Source organism: Pogona vitticeps, chromosome 3 (assembly GCF_051106095.1).
Source record: "Pogona vitticeps strain Pit_001003342236 chromosome 3, PviZW2.1, whole genome shotgun sequence".
Lineage (NCBI taxonomy): Eukaryota > Metazoa > Chordata > Lepidosauria > Squamata > Agamidae > Pogona > Pogona vitticeps.
In genome coordinates, this window is record NC_135785.1 from 28,791,250 (window position 1) to 28,810,280 (window position 19,031).

Genomic DNA, 19,031 nt, shown 5'->3' on the forward strand with positions numbered 1-19,031 from the left:
CCCAAAGCTTGCTGGGTTGACAACCAAGATGAGGATACAATCCCCTTATAGGAGGGGGAGAACGGACCGTTGTTGAACACAGGTGCATCTCTGGACTGGCTGGGACCTTGGAACATTCAAGAGGGAAACCCGTTCAAAGTTGATGAGTGGAAACCCTTGTCAGACCCGTTGTTTGACAGAGAGAAAGGTTGGAATATGTTTGCTGACACTGGATTTTTCTTAAATAATGCAATAAATAATACTCCAATTTTGAAACCACGCAAGTCTGGTGATTTATTCAGGGCAAGTCAGGAGCCAGAAAGCGAACCCTCACACTCCTGCAAAGATTCATCTTCTTTCTTTGTCTTTTTCAAGGTTATATATCTAGACCTCATAACTGTAGAATATTTTTTCTTATTGTAGCAAGTTCCCAAGCTCACAGTAGAAAGAAAATGCAAAACCAAAATGCATTCATTTTTCTTGATTCCAAAGTTCTGGAATATAAATCAGAGGACTCAAATAGGTTAATACTGTAACCATCTTGAACCAGTGGTCAGAATCCTACTCATTTCTCCTGCCACCATAACTCAATTGATGCAGATCTCAAAAGCAAACTGCAACAAGTTTCAAAGTAGTGCAGACCTTTGCTGTTGTGCACCGAATCACAAGACCTGGCATACAACAGCAAATGCCTATATTGAGTTCTCAATATATAGCGATTTGCCATTGAAATCACCAACTAAGTTAACAGCATAAAAACATAACAGAATTTTAGTTAATATATGCTTATGGGGCGTGGATGGCTTTTTCTGCACAATATGTATACAAATACTGTCCAAATTCCATGCCTATTTTATTTGGATCTCTATTCCAATGCACAAATGAAGTTTCCTAAGTCCGTATAAAATAAATCAGCCCTTATTATAAGCTGAAAATTAACAATCATCTAGGGTGTCAGAGAATTAACTATACTCCCCCCCTTACAGAAATGGATTTTAAAACTCAAACGTCCCATGCAAGGCACAATTTTGGGATATGACATATAGATTTCTCAAAGAGAAAAAGACACCGGGGGAAAGCTGTAGAGAAAAACTTCTTTCCATTGACTTTGTGATGCAGAACTTATCCTGAATAACATATTTAAAAGTGGTTGCTTCTTACCTTCAACCCTTCTGTTGGTAGTCTGTAGCCAAACCTTGCTGGCAGGTCATCAAACGTCTGTGTTGCATTTTCAAAATTAAACTAAATGTAAAGGAAATGTGAAACCATATGTTACTTACTAAGGGGCACAGAACTTGCACATTCCCTTCAATGTATTTGGGCTCTGCATATGCTAAAATATGGAAAAGGCTACAGTTCAGCTCTACTTTTAAATGATTAACATCCTCTGTCTTTAGCCAGAAGCTCTAGTTCTAGCTCTGTGATAACCTGAATTCTTTACTACAATTACAAAGTATTTTAATTCCCTATATGTTGTTTTGAAATATCAAAGTTTTAAAAAGATGCAGAACAAGGAAGTTTGTGGCATCTTGAAGACTAGTCCAATGATAACAATGAAGTTGTTAGTCATTTTAAAGTGCTATACAGTGGACCCTTGACTTACAGACGGCTTGACTTACAGACTTTTTGAGTTACAGACTTCTCTGGCCGCAAAATTTAGGTTTGACTTGCAGCCTGAAAATTGACTTACAGACTAGAAAAAAACCAAAATGGAACAAAAACGGCCTGTTACGGGATTAATCGGTTTTCAATGCACTGTAGGTCAATGGAGACTTGACCTACAGACTTTTTGACTTGAGAACCACCTTCCAATACGGATTAAGTTCTCAAGTCAAGACCCCACTGTAGTACTTTTTTTGTTATGTTGCAACAGGTTCAATTGAAGACTATTACAAAACCAAAACAAAATGAATTTTTAACTTTGAGATGAATCAAAGAAGTGTTTTCCCCTCAGTTATTAAGACAGTTATTTCTCTCTCAATCAATGTATCATTTTAAAATACAGAAGAGTTGTAAATTGCTTTGCTTTCTATGGTGGTTCAGAGTCTATACATTCAGGCATGCATTTAATTTCATTTCTATATCACCTAATTAGGGAAAACACACTATTCTGTGTAGAATCTGCTAAGAGGAAATAACCAAATAGATAATAACATGACAGAACTGTAAAAACAAAAACTTCTTAAGAAACCTGAACTTTCAACCTGAACAGTTGAAAGAATGTATAGAAAAGTTCTGTATTTTTTGCTCCATAAGATGCACTCCCCCCCAAAAAAGCGGGGAGGGAGTCTGTGCGTCTTATTGAGAGAAGCTGGCGATTTTGCCCCTGCTGGCCCCGTGGGGGGGGGAGCCTTGCAAGGGTCCAAGGGAGCCTTCCAGGACCCTCGCGACGCTCCCCCCACCCCCACGGGGCCAGTGGGTGCAAAATCGCCAGCTTCTAGGACCTTTTCTGAGGCTTCAAAGGCTCAGAAAAGGTCCTAGAAGCTGGCAATTTTGCCCCCGCTAGCCCCATGGGGGGTGGGGGGTGTCTCTAAAGGGTCCTGGAACACACCCTAGGACCCTTTGGAGGCTCAGAAAAGGTCCTGGAAGCTGGCGATTTTGCTTTCAACTGTTAATTCACAATAACCAGAATCAGTTGAAAGAATGTATGCAAAATATTACCATATTTTTTGCTCCATAAGACGCACCTCTCCATAAGACGCTCCAAATTTTTAGGAGAAGAAAACAGGAAAATAATAATCTGTTTTCTTCTCCTAAAAATTTGGTGAGCCTTATGGAGAGGTCCGTCTTAGGGAACACACCCTAGGACCCTTTGGAGGCTCACCCTGCCCCCCCCGGGGGCCAGAGGGGGCGAAATCGCCACCTTCAGGGACTCTTCTGAAGCTTCCCAAGCCTCAAAAGAGTCCCACAAGGTGGAGAGACAAACAGTATTTTAGAAAGTATGAACTAGGAAACCCAGAGAGGTGGCTCTGAATTTCAGCTCCTGACTGGAACTTATCACAGACAAAACTTGGACTGCTAAGCTAGTAAAGTAAAGATAAAGGTTCCCCTTGACATTTAATCCAGTCGTATCCGACTCTAGGGGGAGGTGCTCATCACTGTTTCCAAGCCACAGAGCCAGCGTTTGTCCGTAGACAGTTTCTGTGGTCATGTGGCCAGCGTGACTAGACATGGAATGCTGTTACCTTCCCACCTTGGTGGTACCTATTTATCTACTCGCATTTGCATGCTTTCGAACTGCTGGGTTGGCAGGAGCTGGGACAAGTGACGGGAGCTCACTTCGTCACATGGATTTGATCTTATGACTGCTGGTCTTCCGACCTTGCAGAATAGAGGCTTCTGAGGTTTAACCCACAGCACCACCGCATCCCTATAGGCTAGTAGTACATAGTAATTTATCAAACATAAGCAGTTTATAGCCAAAAGCACAGCATCTTAGATAATTCTTTTATTATATTCCTCTGCTTTTGTTCTGCTTCCCCCCCCCCCAAGCATCATGTAGAGTCCGTTTCACAAAGATTGCCCCTCTCTGATTAAAACTGTAAATTTCCCCTTCCTCCTGCAAGCAAGGGAGTGAGAAAGAAATAACATATTTGGAGGGAGGAAGGACGAACACATGTGAAGGAGAAAGACAGCACCTCCATTTCTGACATCTATGTGAAATTTCCTCCATTTCTTCCACCTACACTGTTTCTCAGAGCCTCACATGAATGTTTTACTGGGTGATGTTTTCCACCCCATTATATCTGAAGAAGTGGGCTAGTTTCAATGAAAACTTACATTAAAATATAACAGTCTTTAAGGTGCCACAATGTTTTTATCTATTTTTATTTGGTTTCCCCTGATATATTGTATGTGAAAAGCTGTGTGCTAAGAAATAAACTGAGGTAAGGTTGAAGAATGTAACTGAACAGTCAGGGGGAGACACACATATGAAGCATCCATTCTCTATTCTTCCACATCTTCTACAGTGGGGTCTTGACTTGAGAACTTAATCCGTATTGGAAGGCGGTTCTCAAGTCAAAAAGTCTGTAAGTCAAGTCTCCATTGACCTACAGTGCATTGAAAACCGATTAATCCCGTAACAGGCCGTTTTTGTTCCATTTTGGTTTTTTTCTGGTCTGTAAGTCAAATCTCAGTCTGCAAGTCAAACCTAAACTTTGCGGCCAGAGAAGTCTGTAACTCAAAAAGTCTGTAAGTCAAGCCATCTGTAAGTCAAGGGTCCACTGTAGCTGTTTTGTAACCTCAGCAAAACAGCTAGAAGATGGCCCACTAGGAACTGCTGGCTCTGCTAGTCCATTATCTCATCACTAAGAGATAGAGAGTACCGTATATAACTACCACTGAAACTTGGTGGTATGGGGAGGGCATCCCTCTTTGGTAATTCACAGAATAGTCGTATCTCAGTCCTTGGGTGAAACTGGTCAGCAGGAACAACATAACGCAAAATGAAAATGTGGTTTGAGGAGACTGAGCTCCACATCTGACTAGTTCTGGATAAGACCTGGAGCAGCAGGTGCATAGTCTAGGGCTAGTTTCAGATTCATCTCTGTCACTAGAGACCCAGATAAACTAGGCCATTTTGGGTGCCTGGGCCAGTTTCTGTGTTGCAACCATTCCTGGACAGGGATAATCTGGCTAAAATAGTTCATGCAGATGAGCTATTCTGCATTTAAACTACTGCAATGCTCTCTAGATTGGGCTGCTCTTGAAGATGACACAAATGGTATAGTGACTGAAGTATGTGGCAGCTAAACTCCTACCCATAATATCTTTTAGAACCATATGATATCTGTTCTCCAAAAACTGCATGGACTGCAATATGCTTCTGGTCTGAGTCTAAGGTGTTGTCAATGACTTTCTAACCTTGGATGCTTGGTGAAGATTAGCTAAATAGAGAGGCAATGGCTTGGTCTCCAATCCTTCAGTTTGATGTTTTTTCTTTTCTTTTCTTTTTCATTACATTTTTCTATACTATTTTTAAAATGCTTTAATTATTCTAAAGTACTACATAATTTAATGTGTTTTTATTGATTTTACTCCACTCTGAGATGTATTTATATAGGGCAGAATAGAAATACATTAATATATAACCAAATAAATAGTGTGTGCATACAAAAAATCAATCATGGCAACACCCAAGAATAATTTCCAACTATGACTCATTGTCAAAAGCAGTTAAAAAAATTTCAAAGAACTCTTAATGATCACATTCCTATACTGGTTGAATTCCAACTTCCTTAGAATACCTTATATAGTCCTATTTTTCAAGAACATTTTAAATATACAAAGAAGATTTTTTGCAATACTTACTGCTAAGATGTCTGCCTCCACAGGCAATAGGTTTAAAAAAACAAAGAGCTGAACTGTGAGGATGGTGTAAATCTGAGTGGCAGACAACATTAACATTCCTATTGACAGCAGCATTTTAATTAAATTCCTACAAGATAAAAATAAAAGGAAATTAAGATATACAGCATATGTTTACACCATGAACTAATACATGTAGGCACTACAGCACATGATGTTATTTGGGCATATATCATTACAACAGCATCAGCAAGAAGTGAATTTAATATCCAGTATGGCAAATAGACTGCAAGTATTTCTCTCTCTCTCCATTTACCATATGACTAAAACCTAAATCCAGCAACTACCTGGATGTGCAATACAATATACTTAAGAACTGGGTGATGGAATCAGAGACCTAGTGATAAGGAAAGCAAATGCATTGTTTTCATAAGCCAAAACCCTATTACTGATTTAGGCTTGAATAAGGGAAACTGCATAAGTCTTGGCTGAAAACTGCTGCTTATTAACAAGATGCTGGTTGTGTTACTGGGCATACATACATAAAAATGCAACCAGCATATGTTAATAAGTGGCAATTCACTAAAACTCATGTGATTTCCCTCAATAATAATTATGCATCATCAAGTTGATTCTGACATGGTGACCCTTTTCAGGTTTTTTTTAGGTACACTCAGAAGTATGTCATTGAAGCTACCAACATGAATTTGACCCAACTCCATGAGGCAGTGGAAGACAGGAGGGCCTGGCGTGCTCTGGTCCATGGGGTCACGAAGAGTCAGACACAACTTAACGACTAAACAACAACTCAGAAGTAGTTTATCATTCCCTTCTTCTGTGAGTGCCCTGTATAGCTTCCCTAAGGCTACACAGACTGATTCTTTTTTTTTCCTGAGAGGAACACTGCAGAGCTGCAAATCAGCAGTAGGATTCTGGCCATTTTGTTATTAAGGATGCCATCATGATCCCCATTCCTTCACATGCAGCCATAATAAAAATCATGTGGCATCAAATCAATTCCGACTTATGCCAATCCTTTTCAGGGTCTTCCAGGTATAGAATACACAGAAATACAGTAGTTTACCATTCCCTTCTTCTGGGGAACAGCCTTGGACGCTGCAGATTGCCCATGGCTACACAGGCTGGCTCTACTTGCAGGAGGCACAGTGGGGAATTGTACTCCAAGCCTCTGGCTCTGCAGCCAGATACCTAAACCACTGGACAAGCAGAGAGATAATATGAGTGTGATCCTTCATACACAGTTACACTGGAGTGGGATTTGTAAAGGCCATTCTATCACAGTTTTTTAAAATTACAACAATAGCCTACAAAAAAGGAAACAGAGAAAAACGAATCTGTTTTACAAATAATAGTAATAATAATAAAACTTTGAATCAAAAAACCCCTAATCTACTAGGTAGTGAACTAATGTTTTATTATTTTAAAAAATTAAATCAAATTTCTCATTTAAATTCATAGGTTTGTGTCCTTGAGTCGTTCAGACAGATGGCAAATTGTACTGAATCGTGCCACATTCTGTATGTTGCATTCTATCCATTATCTGACCTGTGGCTTCAGACAGCTTTGCTACATTATACAGTATGTAGCGATCAGTACAGTGATAAATGTGAACAGAGCAGTGTTGTCTTCTCTAACTCAATTAATGCAAATCCCAAACTGAAACACAAGAAGTGGCTGCAATAGTACAACAATTTACCACAGCCACTAACCTTCACCCCAAAAAGCTGTTTTTTTCAGTCCAGTGGCTTTTTTTGGGGGGGAAAGGCTAAAAGCAGCATTACACAAAGAAACCTTTTTTACCTTGTTAAAATGCAAGAATCACTTATTTGCATTTATAGCTCATGTGTGTGTATATACTGCTTAAGATTACAGAAACTTGCAACAAGGTTTTCCAGATTGTCAAGCCGATTATTCTATGCACAGAACAAGATGACTTGCAAACCAAATTCATCAAGCCATTTACAAGCTCTGGCAATCAAATGTATCCCTCCATCTTTCTGCCTATGAATTCAATCTTCTGGACACTGGTTTACTGGATGACACCTACTTCAGTAAAATAATTAGCAACTAGAAATAACTTGTTTTTCCAGCTGAAAAAAAACACACAAGACAGGAGTAGAGCTACAGAGAAAGGCATTACAAAACTTACAAGCCCTTGACTGGATTATGCTCACACACCAGAGATTCTCCACCCCGCTCTACACAGACCTCTTCCAACAGCATGCACGTGCCCTTCCTTGGGCCACACTTAATTTTACTTTAATATAACTGAATATGATTTAAAAAGGTCCTACACTCATACAACATGGTGGCGCTGTGGATTAAACCACAGAAGCCTCTATTCTGCAAGGTCGGAAGACCAGCAGTCATATGATCAAATCCACGCAATGGAGTGAGCTCCCGTCACTTGTCCCAGCTCCTGCTAACCTAGCAGTTCGAAAGCATGCAAATGCGAGTAGATAAATAGGTACCACCACAGTGGGAAGGTAACGATGTTCCGTGTCTACACATGCTGGCCACAAGACCAAGGAAACTGTCTTCGGAGAAACACTGGCTCTACAGCTTGGAAACGGGGATAAGCACCGCCCCCTAGAGTTGGACAAGACTGGATTAAATGTCAAGGGGAACCTTTACACTCATATAAGAAATACAAGGTCTTACCATTCCTAGGCCAAGGAAGAATTCTTACATGCCCCACTGAAAGGAATCATGCACAATGTTTGTACCTCTACTCTTCTAATATAGAAGTGTGATAGATTACTTCCCAATACACCTTTTTCCAATGACAAAAGAGAGGACTACAGCTTTCAGAACCTACACAGGAAACCAGGTACCTCTCTGATTGTTTCTCATATAGGCCATAAGCTCTGAAAAGTAGAGCACACCAAGTAGATAAACTGTAAAACAGTTTAGAATATATCCCAAATAGCTGGCAAATGAGGTTGCAGCTAAGTACTGTATAACCAGTTAGATAACTTTGGTCACAGAATTTTTCTAAGCATCTATAAAAAGATAATCTGCATAGATGTCTAGTACAGGTCAGCCTATCACAACTCTCATAATAAAAACATAAGCTAACTTAGGTGCTTTTCATATACAGTGGTGCCTCACACAACGATATTAATTGGTTCAAAAAAAATCAACATTGTGTGAAACATCGTTCTGTGAAACACCATTTCACATAGGAATGCATTGAAAACCGGTTAATCCGTTCCAATTGGAACGGATTGCCATCGTTCAGTGAAAATCCCCATAGGAAACATCGTTGAGTGAAACAATGTTTCCTATATTGGAATGTATTGAAGCCGACTCAATACATTTCAATGCCTTTGCGAAGTCCTTTTTCGCTCCTGTAAAAGTGTCTTACAATGTTTGGACGCTGTTTTAAATGATTGCAATGGTTAGTCCACCTCCTGAAACCTATGCAAACTGATTTTGGTGTTGTTCTGACACTTCGTTAATTTATGATGATTTTTTGTTTTTTCTCCATAGGAAACCACTGGATGGTCTGTCTAATGGTTTCCAATGGAAAAAACAAAAAATCATCATAAATTAACAAAGTGTCAGAACAACACCAAAATCAGTTTGCATAGGTTTCAGGAGGTGGACTAACCATTGCAATCATTTAAAACAGCGTCCAAACATTGTAAGACACTTTTACAGGAGCGAAAAGGGAGATTGTTGTGTGAAAATCCCCCATAGGAAACATCGCTGTGTGAGGCAGCAAATTTAACAGAAAAAGGCATCGTTGTGTGAATTCATCGTTGTGTGAGGCACTCGTTGTGCGAGGCACCACTGTATTAAGCAGTAGCAAAGCCCAAATTTATCTTTGAGAAATCCAACAGACTAGGAGTCACAACCTGCCCCTCCACCAAGCAAATCTTATAATTCAAACATTTACAAAATGCAGTAATTTTCAAGTATAAACTTAAATAATCTCAGGCTGCAGTTTTAAGGACTCTTAAAGTGAGAAAGTCTCACTTAGGCCAATAAATTTACTTCTGAGTAAATGGACAGCATTTAACTGATTATTAATTTGGTGCTATTTGTGCTCAAGTGCATGTGCTCAGGAATGTAACCTGCAAGGATTTTGTTAATTAGTGGTATTCTGATACTGCAATTTATATATTTTCACTTACACAAATATAAATTGTTAGTTGAATTCTGGCCAATGTGTATAGAATCCAGAGACAGGCAATAATTTTATTAGGATCTGCTGTACAAAATTACATTCAAATGTTTGCTGTAAATGGCTGTTTCTGACAGATGAGTTCCACAGTGAAGGACAGCCATGCTCCTTCTATCTTCCTACAAAATGTTAAGAAACTTTAATCTGGAAGGGCCAACTGTTGCCCTCCAAATGTTGTTGGACTCCCCCATCATTGCCTAAGAATGACAGGAGCAGCAGTGTAAAATATCTGGAAGATCAAAGTTGCCCACCCCTCATTTAAGAGTAGTATAGTTGAGGCCAAGCATAGTATCTTCCCCCAAGACTTTTCATGCCAGATACAGTTTCCAGCAATGAGCTTGCTTGCCCAGGATAGCAACTGTCCATAGGCAATAACATATTGTAAAAGATCACTACAGACAAGCCAGAAGTACACTGCATATATATATATCTCTCACAGCAATAAGACACATTTAAATTCTAGTGGCTACTCAACCTTAATGGAGATACTGCCATTCAAATTATAAATCCTGGCTTTAAAAGTCTTTAACAAGCTTTACCCACCAGCATGGAGCTGCTTTGCTCATATTCTGCTCCTCCTTTTGTACTTGGAAGAGAACAAATTACCCATCCTTGCATGCTGCATCTGAGCTAAGAAGCATGGTTAATGGCTTCCAGACAAGTCATGTTTCAAAAGCCAGCTTCAAACTATAGCTTAAAGCTTGTTTGCAAGCTATTAATCAGAACTTTCCACCCCAGATATAAGGAGAGCAAAGCAAGCAGCAAAGAGTCTGCATGGAAAGTGCACAAAACTGATGCAAGCTCTGACTTATTAAATCACGTTTTGATCTTTCAAACCAGGCCAAAGAGAACAACAGAATGGAGTGCTACACCTGTTGTATGTATGATTTTCTTCCTCACTAGTCGCTCAAGCCAGGGCAAGCACATGGAAGCAGGAAGACAATTAGCAAGAGATGTGAAAAGGAAGAAGAGGAAACCTTTGAATAGGTAAACAGAAGCAAGGTAATTACGTCTACTACTTGAATAGTTAATTACAAGATTGCACTATAATAATAATCTTAATTCAGAATGGAAATCCAAAGACTTAGAGCTGCCATTCTCAATGGGGCCCTGAAACATTTGAAGGGGGCCATAGACTGAAAAAAATGTGAGAAGAGGATTTTCTATTAATCTGTTTGTGTTGTATTCTTGTTTGACAGGAGGCCCTGGAATCTGAGAAGAACTCCTTAAAAGGGCTGCGACCAAAGAAGGCTGAGAATAGCTGCTTTTTAGAGAATACATCTATACTATAATATTTTTCAGCATTAATTCACCTAGTAGCCCTCCAAGACTTAACAATTACTACTATGAACAAATCTCCAATTCATATTTTATCAACAATCAATTCATTACAAGGCTTTCAATAAATTCCTATTCTTTATCCCCACAGTTAATGAGAACAATGCTGACCTATACAATAGAAGATCACTTTTATATTATAGTGTATGTAGAGCTGTTTTCAACACTCAGAAAGCATTATGTAAGCGCCAAACTGTCATTTTTCAGGTTGCTGAAGCCTCAGAAATCAGGTTTAACAGTCAAGAACCAAGAACTGCCAATATTTCTGCTACCATGCACATTTCTGTGAGAACAGGACTCTGCCCACTTACGGTACTATTCAAGGGACCTTGTTGTTATATACTGTCAAAACATTTCCAATGTATGATGATATTGCAGAATGAATGACTTCCAGAAGGCCACATAATAAACCTGATCAGTCTTTAAAGTTAAAGACCACGACTTCATTTATTGAGTCATTCCATATAATGTCAGGTGTTCCTATTTTCCTAGCATTACTGTCTTTTTCAGTGAGTATTGTCTTCTTATGCATCCAAAGTGTAACAGTTTCTATTTAGTCCTTTTAGTTTCTAGAGAAAGTTCAAGCTTGATTTGATTTAGGACCCACTTATCTGGCTTTCTGGGAGTCCAAGGTATCTCTAAAGGTCTCTTGCAACTACACATTTCAAATAATTTTTTTCTCCATCAGCTCTCTTCATTATCTACCTTTCATATCCTTACAAAGAAACCATGAATACCATAATATGAAGAATCCTGACCTTTATCTCCAGCAACATATCCTTATACTTGAGTATCTTTTCTAGTTTCTCCACAGTTACTCTTCCAAGTCTCAGAAGTCTTTTTGTTTCTTGGCTCAAGTCTCCCTTTGAACTGATGACTGAACCAAGAAATAGAACATATAACAGTTTCAGTATTTTCACTGCCAATATTAAAGTTATTTAATTTTCTTTTAGTCATAATTTGTCATCGTAATGTGCAACTGCAGTTCTGTTTAATTCTTTATCCTTATTCAGTAGTTGTATCAAGTCATTTCTGTTTTCTGTCAGAAATATGGTATCACATGAATATCTGTAAATACTGATGTTTTTTCTACCAATTTTCACACTCTCTTGATCTGAATCTACTCTGGCTTTCTGTAGGATATATTATGTGTAACGACTGAATGGATAGGGAGGGGAAACAGTTGTTTGACACTCTGCCAGCTGGAAGCCACTCTGTCTCACTTTCTCTCTCTCTCTCAACAGCCTCTTCAGGGCAATGTAATGTTGTGACAACCACAATTCTCTTAGAATTATCCCTAGCTTTTCATGACCCACAGAGTCAAAGACTTTATAAAATGAAAAGTAATTTTTCTTCTGAAATTTATTGGTAGGCTCCAACAGTCAATGTATATTTTCAATATTATATTTTTCTCTCTGCATATCATTTGTGTTCCATGTATAGTAAAAGTCTGTTTCAAAATCTTGAGTATGTTGTCGCAATAAAATAATTGTTGGATTTCCTCTTCAGAAATTCATCCTTTTCAGCTATGAAGAAATGAGAAAATCTTCTGAGGATTCATCCTTAATTGCTGAAACAGCAAAACTTAAATGGGAGCTCTAATAGTGATGGGAGTGAAGAAATTCTTGAAGGGCAGTTCTTGGGCAGCAGTTGTAATAGAAGGTGACACTGGTTATCTTTCATAGATAACAGTGACAGTCCAGCAAGCTCTTGTTTGTACCACACAAAAGGCAACGGTAAACAACTGCTAAATATTTACAACCCAAAAACCCTATGATAAAACAATCAAAGTGATGTTATGTAAACTAAAAATCCTGGCCCTGTACCACATATACCTGATCTAGGTGATAATGCTTCAAAGATGTATAACAAGCAAGTGACAAAGCAACTGTGTGGACTGCTTGGGAGAGGGAAGTATCACATAATACCTTATAATCACTCTAGCCGCCTAGAGTGGTCGTATTGACCAGATAGGCGGGGTATAAATGTAAGTAAGTAAGTAAGTAAGTAAGTAAGTAAGTAAGTAAGTAAGTAAGTAAGTAAATAAATAAATAAATAAATAAATAAATAAATAAATAAATAATCCTGGAGTATTATTTCTAAGGAAAATTTCCTAACTCCCTGCTTTACAATGTTTGCTGCTCCAGCAAGAAAGGTACTACCTAGAAACTCCATTTAGAAAACCTGTAGCTAGCTATGTCATATGAGAAGATCAGACAACTCCCTCCAACTTTATTTTCACCCAACTTCTCTGTACACTTCTTGTCATCAAAAGATGTTAATAACCTAATATTGCTGCATTAAAAGTTACTATGAAATACACAGGGGAAAAAAGACAAATGGTTCTGGAACAGCTTTTATCAACTTGAGGAAGTACAACAAACAAAAGCTGAAAAGCTAAAAACCAATTTCCAGGGACTCAATTTAAAATTGCAAACTAAAAGCCTTCCTGAAAAGGTGAGTCTTGGCAGAAGGATTATAGAGAGGGGGGCAACATAGTCTTCAGAGGGACAGCATTCCACAATCTGGGAGCTGCCATAGGGAAGGGCTCCCCCATGTCCCCATCAAGCATACCTGCAATGGGACAGAGAAGAGGGCCTCCTCTGAGGATCTTAAAGAGTTGAGAAGATTCATATGGGAAGATACAGTCCTTCAAATAGCCTGGACCCAAGCCACACACATACAAAACCCAAATAATTATGCCATCAATCTGCTACAGCACTGAAACAAATCAGACTGGTAGTTTTCACTCACAAGTCATGGACCACCTGTGTTTAACTGAACTTAATCTCAAGATAATAGATACCTCTCAAAGAAACACGTAAGCAATAAAGATAAGGCTAGTGGATTTGTTTGAATTACACAATTTTATCACTGTGCATTAGTTAAGGCAGACTGAAATGAAAGCATGCTAAACCTAGTCACTACCAGAAGAGCACCAATAAATTGGTATTCACAGGTTGGATGTACTCCTGGATTCATCCCTGAGTCTGGATGCTCAAGTTTTAGTGGTAGCCAGGAGTGCTTTTGCATCGTTAAAACTGGTGCGCCAGCTGCGCCTGTTCCTTGAGATGTCTGGTTTGGCTACAGTGACACATGCCTTAGTTGCATCCCACTTGGATGTAACATCTCCACTATGTGGAGCTGCCTTTGAAGAAACTTCTGAAACATCAGCTTGTGCACAATGCAGGAGTCAGACTACTGACTAGGGCGAGTTACTGGGAGCATATAACCCTTGTTACAACAACTTTACTGGCTACCAGTCTGTTTTCAGGCTCAATTAAAAGTGCTGGTCATTACCTATAAAGCTCTATACAGCTTGGGTCCAGGCTACCTGAAGAACTATATCTCACATTATGAGCCTCCTTTGTATTTAAGATAATCAGAGAAGGCCCGCCTCTCAGTTTCACTGCCAGCACAAGAGAGGGCTTTCTATGTAGAAGCTCCAAGGTTATGGAATGCTCTCCTTCCGGAGATCAAGCTGGCCCTCTCCTTTTTATCCTACTGTTGACAGCTGAAGACCCATCTCTTCAGGCAGCCTTTTAACAATCATGTTTGAATTCCTGAATGCCTTCTTAGAGTTAAGATAGTTTTCAATGTTTACTTGCTTTTAATTATTCAATTGTATTTTAAATAGCATACTGTTCAATTATTTTTTTAACTTATTGTGTTTTTAATTCTATTCTTTTTAAAATTGTGAGCCGCTTTGTGTCACCTTACTGGGAGAAAGGCAGCATATAAATAAAACAAACAAGTAAAATACTGCTGCTGCAGTGGAATCGCCACGGATATAATCTCAATACAATTAAGGCATTCTTCCAAAAATGATAAACTCCCAACTCATTTGTTTAACCCTAAACCTATACACTTAAATCAGCCTAAATGTTCAGATTCTTAAAAGACAGAAAAACCTCATCAAATTTTCAAGGACAGCAGTTTGGTAACTAATAGTACTTTCTCATATTACTTTCACTGCCCAATTACTCCATATAGAATAGCACCACTCGAGAGGGCTTTTTAACAACCTTGGAAAAAAGTCTCCATTTAACAGACAACAAGGTATCTGTAAAACACTACTGCTTTATTCCAGCAGTATATAGACACAGGCCTATGAGAAGGCAACTTAAATCAGTTGAAATCATCTGGAGATTTTGAAGCCATGTAATAAGAAACTAAAAATACAGATTATTACATCTAATCGTTCAAGACGAAGTAAGTGGGAACAATAGTGTAGGAAAGATATGACTTTACTGAGTGACGACCTCAGAGATAGGTTATAATGCATGTCAACAGCATGATTTAGAGCTGCCACACCCAAAGTCAGTATACCTATGATGACATCCACCTCCCAGTAGAAACAGGAAAAAGAACTAAAGCCAGATTTCACAGAGTTCAAAAAATAAACAGCTGTGAAGCCATACTTAACATATACCAGAGGTCTGCACACACTGGGAGAGCAGGCTGAGATAACAGACCAGATATCAGGAAAATTTAGCTTCCTCAGCACTTGCCAAGGGATGCTGTAAACAAGTAATTTTACAAGTGAATAGCTATGCAGGGGAGAAAGAAGCCCAGCAGAATTCCTAACTCCCTTCTCCATTTGGGATGATCAGAGCATCAGCACAGACCTATGCAGTGAAGCACTGTACAAGATGATGCCGATTTCAAGGGCTACCACTTCATGCCATCTAAAAAGCATGCATATAAAACCCAGAGACCGAGAAAACATGTCATGTCATCACAAGCATTCACGAGATCGCAAAAACAGCCAAGCATCACACCCTTCTACCTATTAAAAATGAGGAACCGCCATGAAAACAGGAGAGTCCATCCCCGCCTTGTAAAATCTCGGCAATCCCCCCGAGGCGTAGCTCAAAAAAGGTTGTGGTCATTCATCCCATGCTCTTTGGAAATACAGTAGTGCTGTAAAAATACTTCTCGAAACTCGTGATTTCGCGCTGGTTTCGACATTTGCCCAAGGGGGGGGGGAGGAAGGAAACGACGAGAGAAGGGGCAGCAAAAGCAAGGGGAAAAAAGTGAAGCGAAAGTTGCCAAGTGAACTCTCGCCTATGTCTACCCTTAGCATCGCTGACCCGCCCCCTCGCACCATTCTGACGTGCACAGCCTAAATACTAGAAGAAAGCCCTCACTGGGGGGAGGGAGGAGGAGGCGAAGGGGGCGAGGCGGGAGAAAGGAAAACGCGGCAACAAGGTCACGTCGTTGAAGGCAACGGAGCCGCTGCCTCTTCTCACGACCACTTGACACGACACCCTCTCAGGCAAAAAAAAAAAAAAAATTCTTCCCAAGCCCTGGAAGGGATTGCTGGGGCTCCCCCGCCCCTCAGCCCCCAAGCGCCAGGCCACAGGGACCCTCCTCTCACCTGGCGGGCTCGATCAACCGCCGAAAAGACCCCAGAGCAGGTCAAGCGGAATCCATAATAACGCTCTCTATCGGCCCGTCAACGCGCAGGCTGGCACAGGAGCTGCGGAAATCCCACCCCCTCGGTGGGCGAGCGAGCCGGCGCATAGGCAGAGCGGACGACACCCGCGGCGTGGATTGGGCGCTTCCTCCCGTCACTCGCGAGTGGAGGCGCTTTGCGCACGGCTGGTTGCACGTGACGGCTGCTTGGGCAGGGGTGGGGCTAGAGGGGCGGCCCTGCCGCCTAGGGCTGCGGAGGCTGGCCCTGGGGTGAGGAAGGCCGCTGGGGAGCGGGCGGGAGAGAGCCGAGTTAAGCGCCAGCTGTTTCCCCAGGAGCCGGCCTGTTAGATGCCAGAGGCTTCATCCGATTACACAATAGTGTTGTTGTTCCCAAGTGACGTCATGTCGCTTCTCACTTATGGCAACCCTTTCAACCTCGTGACCTCCAAAAGGCCCTGCCCTTTAACAGCCCCGCTTAGTTCTTGCGAACTCAAATCTGTGATTTCTTTCTTGAATCAATACACCTCTTATTTCATCATCCTCTTTTCCTGCTGCCTTCAACTTTTCACAATATTATAATTTTTTTCCAGTGACTCTTGTCTTTTCTGGCCAAAGTTTATTCTATTATTATTATTATTATTATTATTATTATTATTATTATTATTATTATTATTATTATTATTATTGTTGTTGTTGTTGTTGTTGTTGTTGTTGTTGTTGTTGTTGTTGTTGTTGTTGTTGTTGTTTATTATTATTATTATTATTATTATTATTATTATTATTATTATTATTATTATTATTATTATTGAGATAGGCTTGATGTGATGATATAGTATATAGTTGTCTTTTTGGTGATCAATGGTATCTCTAAAGCCCTCCTCCAACACAAAATTTCCAAATGAATTTTTCATCCTGTAAACTTTCTTCACTGTGCAGCTTTCACATCTGCACATAGTGATCAGGAATACCATACTATAGATTACTTTCGCCTTGGAACCCACTGATACATCCTTACATTTCAGGATCTTTCTATTTCCTTCATATATGCCCTTCCAAGTCTCAGTCTTCTCCTGATTTCTTGGCCATTTGGTTTGAGGACTGAATACAAAATCATTAACTATTTCAATTTCATTGACTCTAGAATTATTATTATTAGAATGGGCATTGTCAACACTAAAATTATGTAGGTCTTCAATATGTTTATTTATTTTATTTTATTTTATTAGATTTATACCCTGCCCATCTAGACCGAAGGTATACTCTGGGCGGCAATGACTGTAATCATGACTTTTTCCCTTTAATGTTCAGATGTTATCCTGCTGTTGAACTTTCTTCTTTCAGCTTCATCAGGGGTCACTGTTGTTCTCTGCCACTAATATGATGGTCTCTGTGTATTATATGTACTGTATATGTTGAAGGGAAGGTGAGTGATGATTACTGATGAATAGAAGAGATGTCTCAATGGGAGACAGAGGGGAAGCAAGGAAAAAAATGTGAAGCATGGATGTTGGATCAAATGTGAAGAACAGATAGAGGTAGAAAAATAAGGATTCAAAAATAGGGATAAAAATGAAGAGAAAAGCTGTTAGCACCAGGAAAACTGAAAGAGGAGACAAAGCAGATGCCTCTCAATAAAGAGATTGGAAATCAACAACTTATCTTGGTGTTTGGGACTTTGATGCTCAGAAACCCTAGTCAAGGCCGGTGTTAAAAGGAACATGGGAAATGCTGCTGAAAATATCTCAAGGGATTAAACTTCATCTATTATGGAATAAGAGATAAGGAATCCTTAGGAGAAAGATAAAGACAAAGAGGTTCCCTTAGGTGTAGTATGGAAAGGTATCGTATACTGGTAAATTAAATCAGATGTATTTCTTATGATGTTTACATTTAAAGATCACTCATTCATAGGGTTGTCATACTCATTCATAGGGTTGCCATAAGTCAGAGGCAAGCTGATGGCACATAACAATAACATCAAATACGTTATTTCAACCTATTTCATTAGAAGCGAGTATATAGAGAACTGTATGATGTGTGTTCTTAAAGCCAAAATTTAAGTTTGTTTCTTGAGGCCACTCCAGATCATCTCTTTTTTGGCTTCTCTTCCATGTCTGTGAGGCCATTTTTGATATTTATTTTGTCAACATATTCCACATGATCATTTCAGATCTTTCATTGCATTTGTTGAAATGCTTGCTTTTTACTGAGTTACATAACATTGCCTTGTTAATGTTCATTTTAATATCTTCATTTCTTACTTCATTTACTTTATTGGGTAACCTAGCATCCAAATTGTCAGCTAGTATCACTGTTATCATTGCATATCAGTTGTTGGTAACATCTCCACTGACAATTACACTGTAATTTGAATCTGCAAACTATTCTCTAAAGATGTTCTCAGAATCCAAGTTGAAAAGCAGTGGCGAGAGTATGCGTCTTTGTCATGCTTGTTTTTGTGTTTTTATTTACACTGCCCTCAGATTTTAAATTTTCTTTTTAGTTTTTTGTTAGGACAGGTTGCCAATTATATGAATATCTCCTAAATCAATATGATTATTTGCCAACAGTTTCATCAACTTACCATGTTGAATTTTATTAAAGGCATTATTGTAGTCAATAAAGCAAGCATACATATCAATGTTAAGTTACGTCTCTTGTCCTCTAAATTCAAATTATGTACTGTATCTACTGCTCTTGCTTTGAATTTTTTGTAAATTCTCCCATGAGTTAGTTTTAAGAAAATCTTAAGCAAATAACTTATTAAACTTATCAC

The 19,031-nt window shown here is 39.3% G+C and overlaps 1 protein-coding gene across 2 annotated transcripts in view; it reads right to left on the minus strand.

The window, feature by feature from the left end:
* The window catches only part of RNF13 (ring finger protein 13), a 60,179-nt gene extending 43,827 nt beyond the window's left edge, over positions 1-16,352 (minus strand). Inside the window, exons 1-3 of one of the 2 annotated variants that reach the window (XM_020781873.3) lie at positions 16,218-16,352; positions 5,293-5,419; positions 1,141-1,221 (exon numbers count right to left, since the gene is read on the minus strand). In XM_020781873.3, the coding sequence (XP_020637532.1) occupies positions 1,141-1,221; positions 5,293-5,406 (195 nt within the window). In that variant the 5' untranslated portion in view covers positions 5,407-5,419; positions 16,218-16,352. Of the gene's footprint in view, positions 1-1,140; positions 1,222-5,292; positions 5,420-11,595; positions 11,708-16,217 lie in introns of those variants that run through there. The other variant, XM_020781874.3, reaches the window with a different exon arrangement.
* Between the last annotated feature and the right edge of the window lie 2,679 nt (positions 16,353-19,031).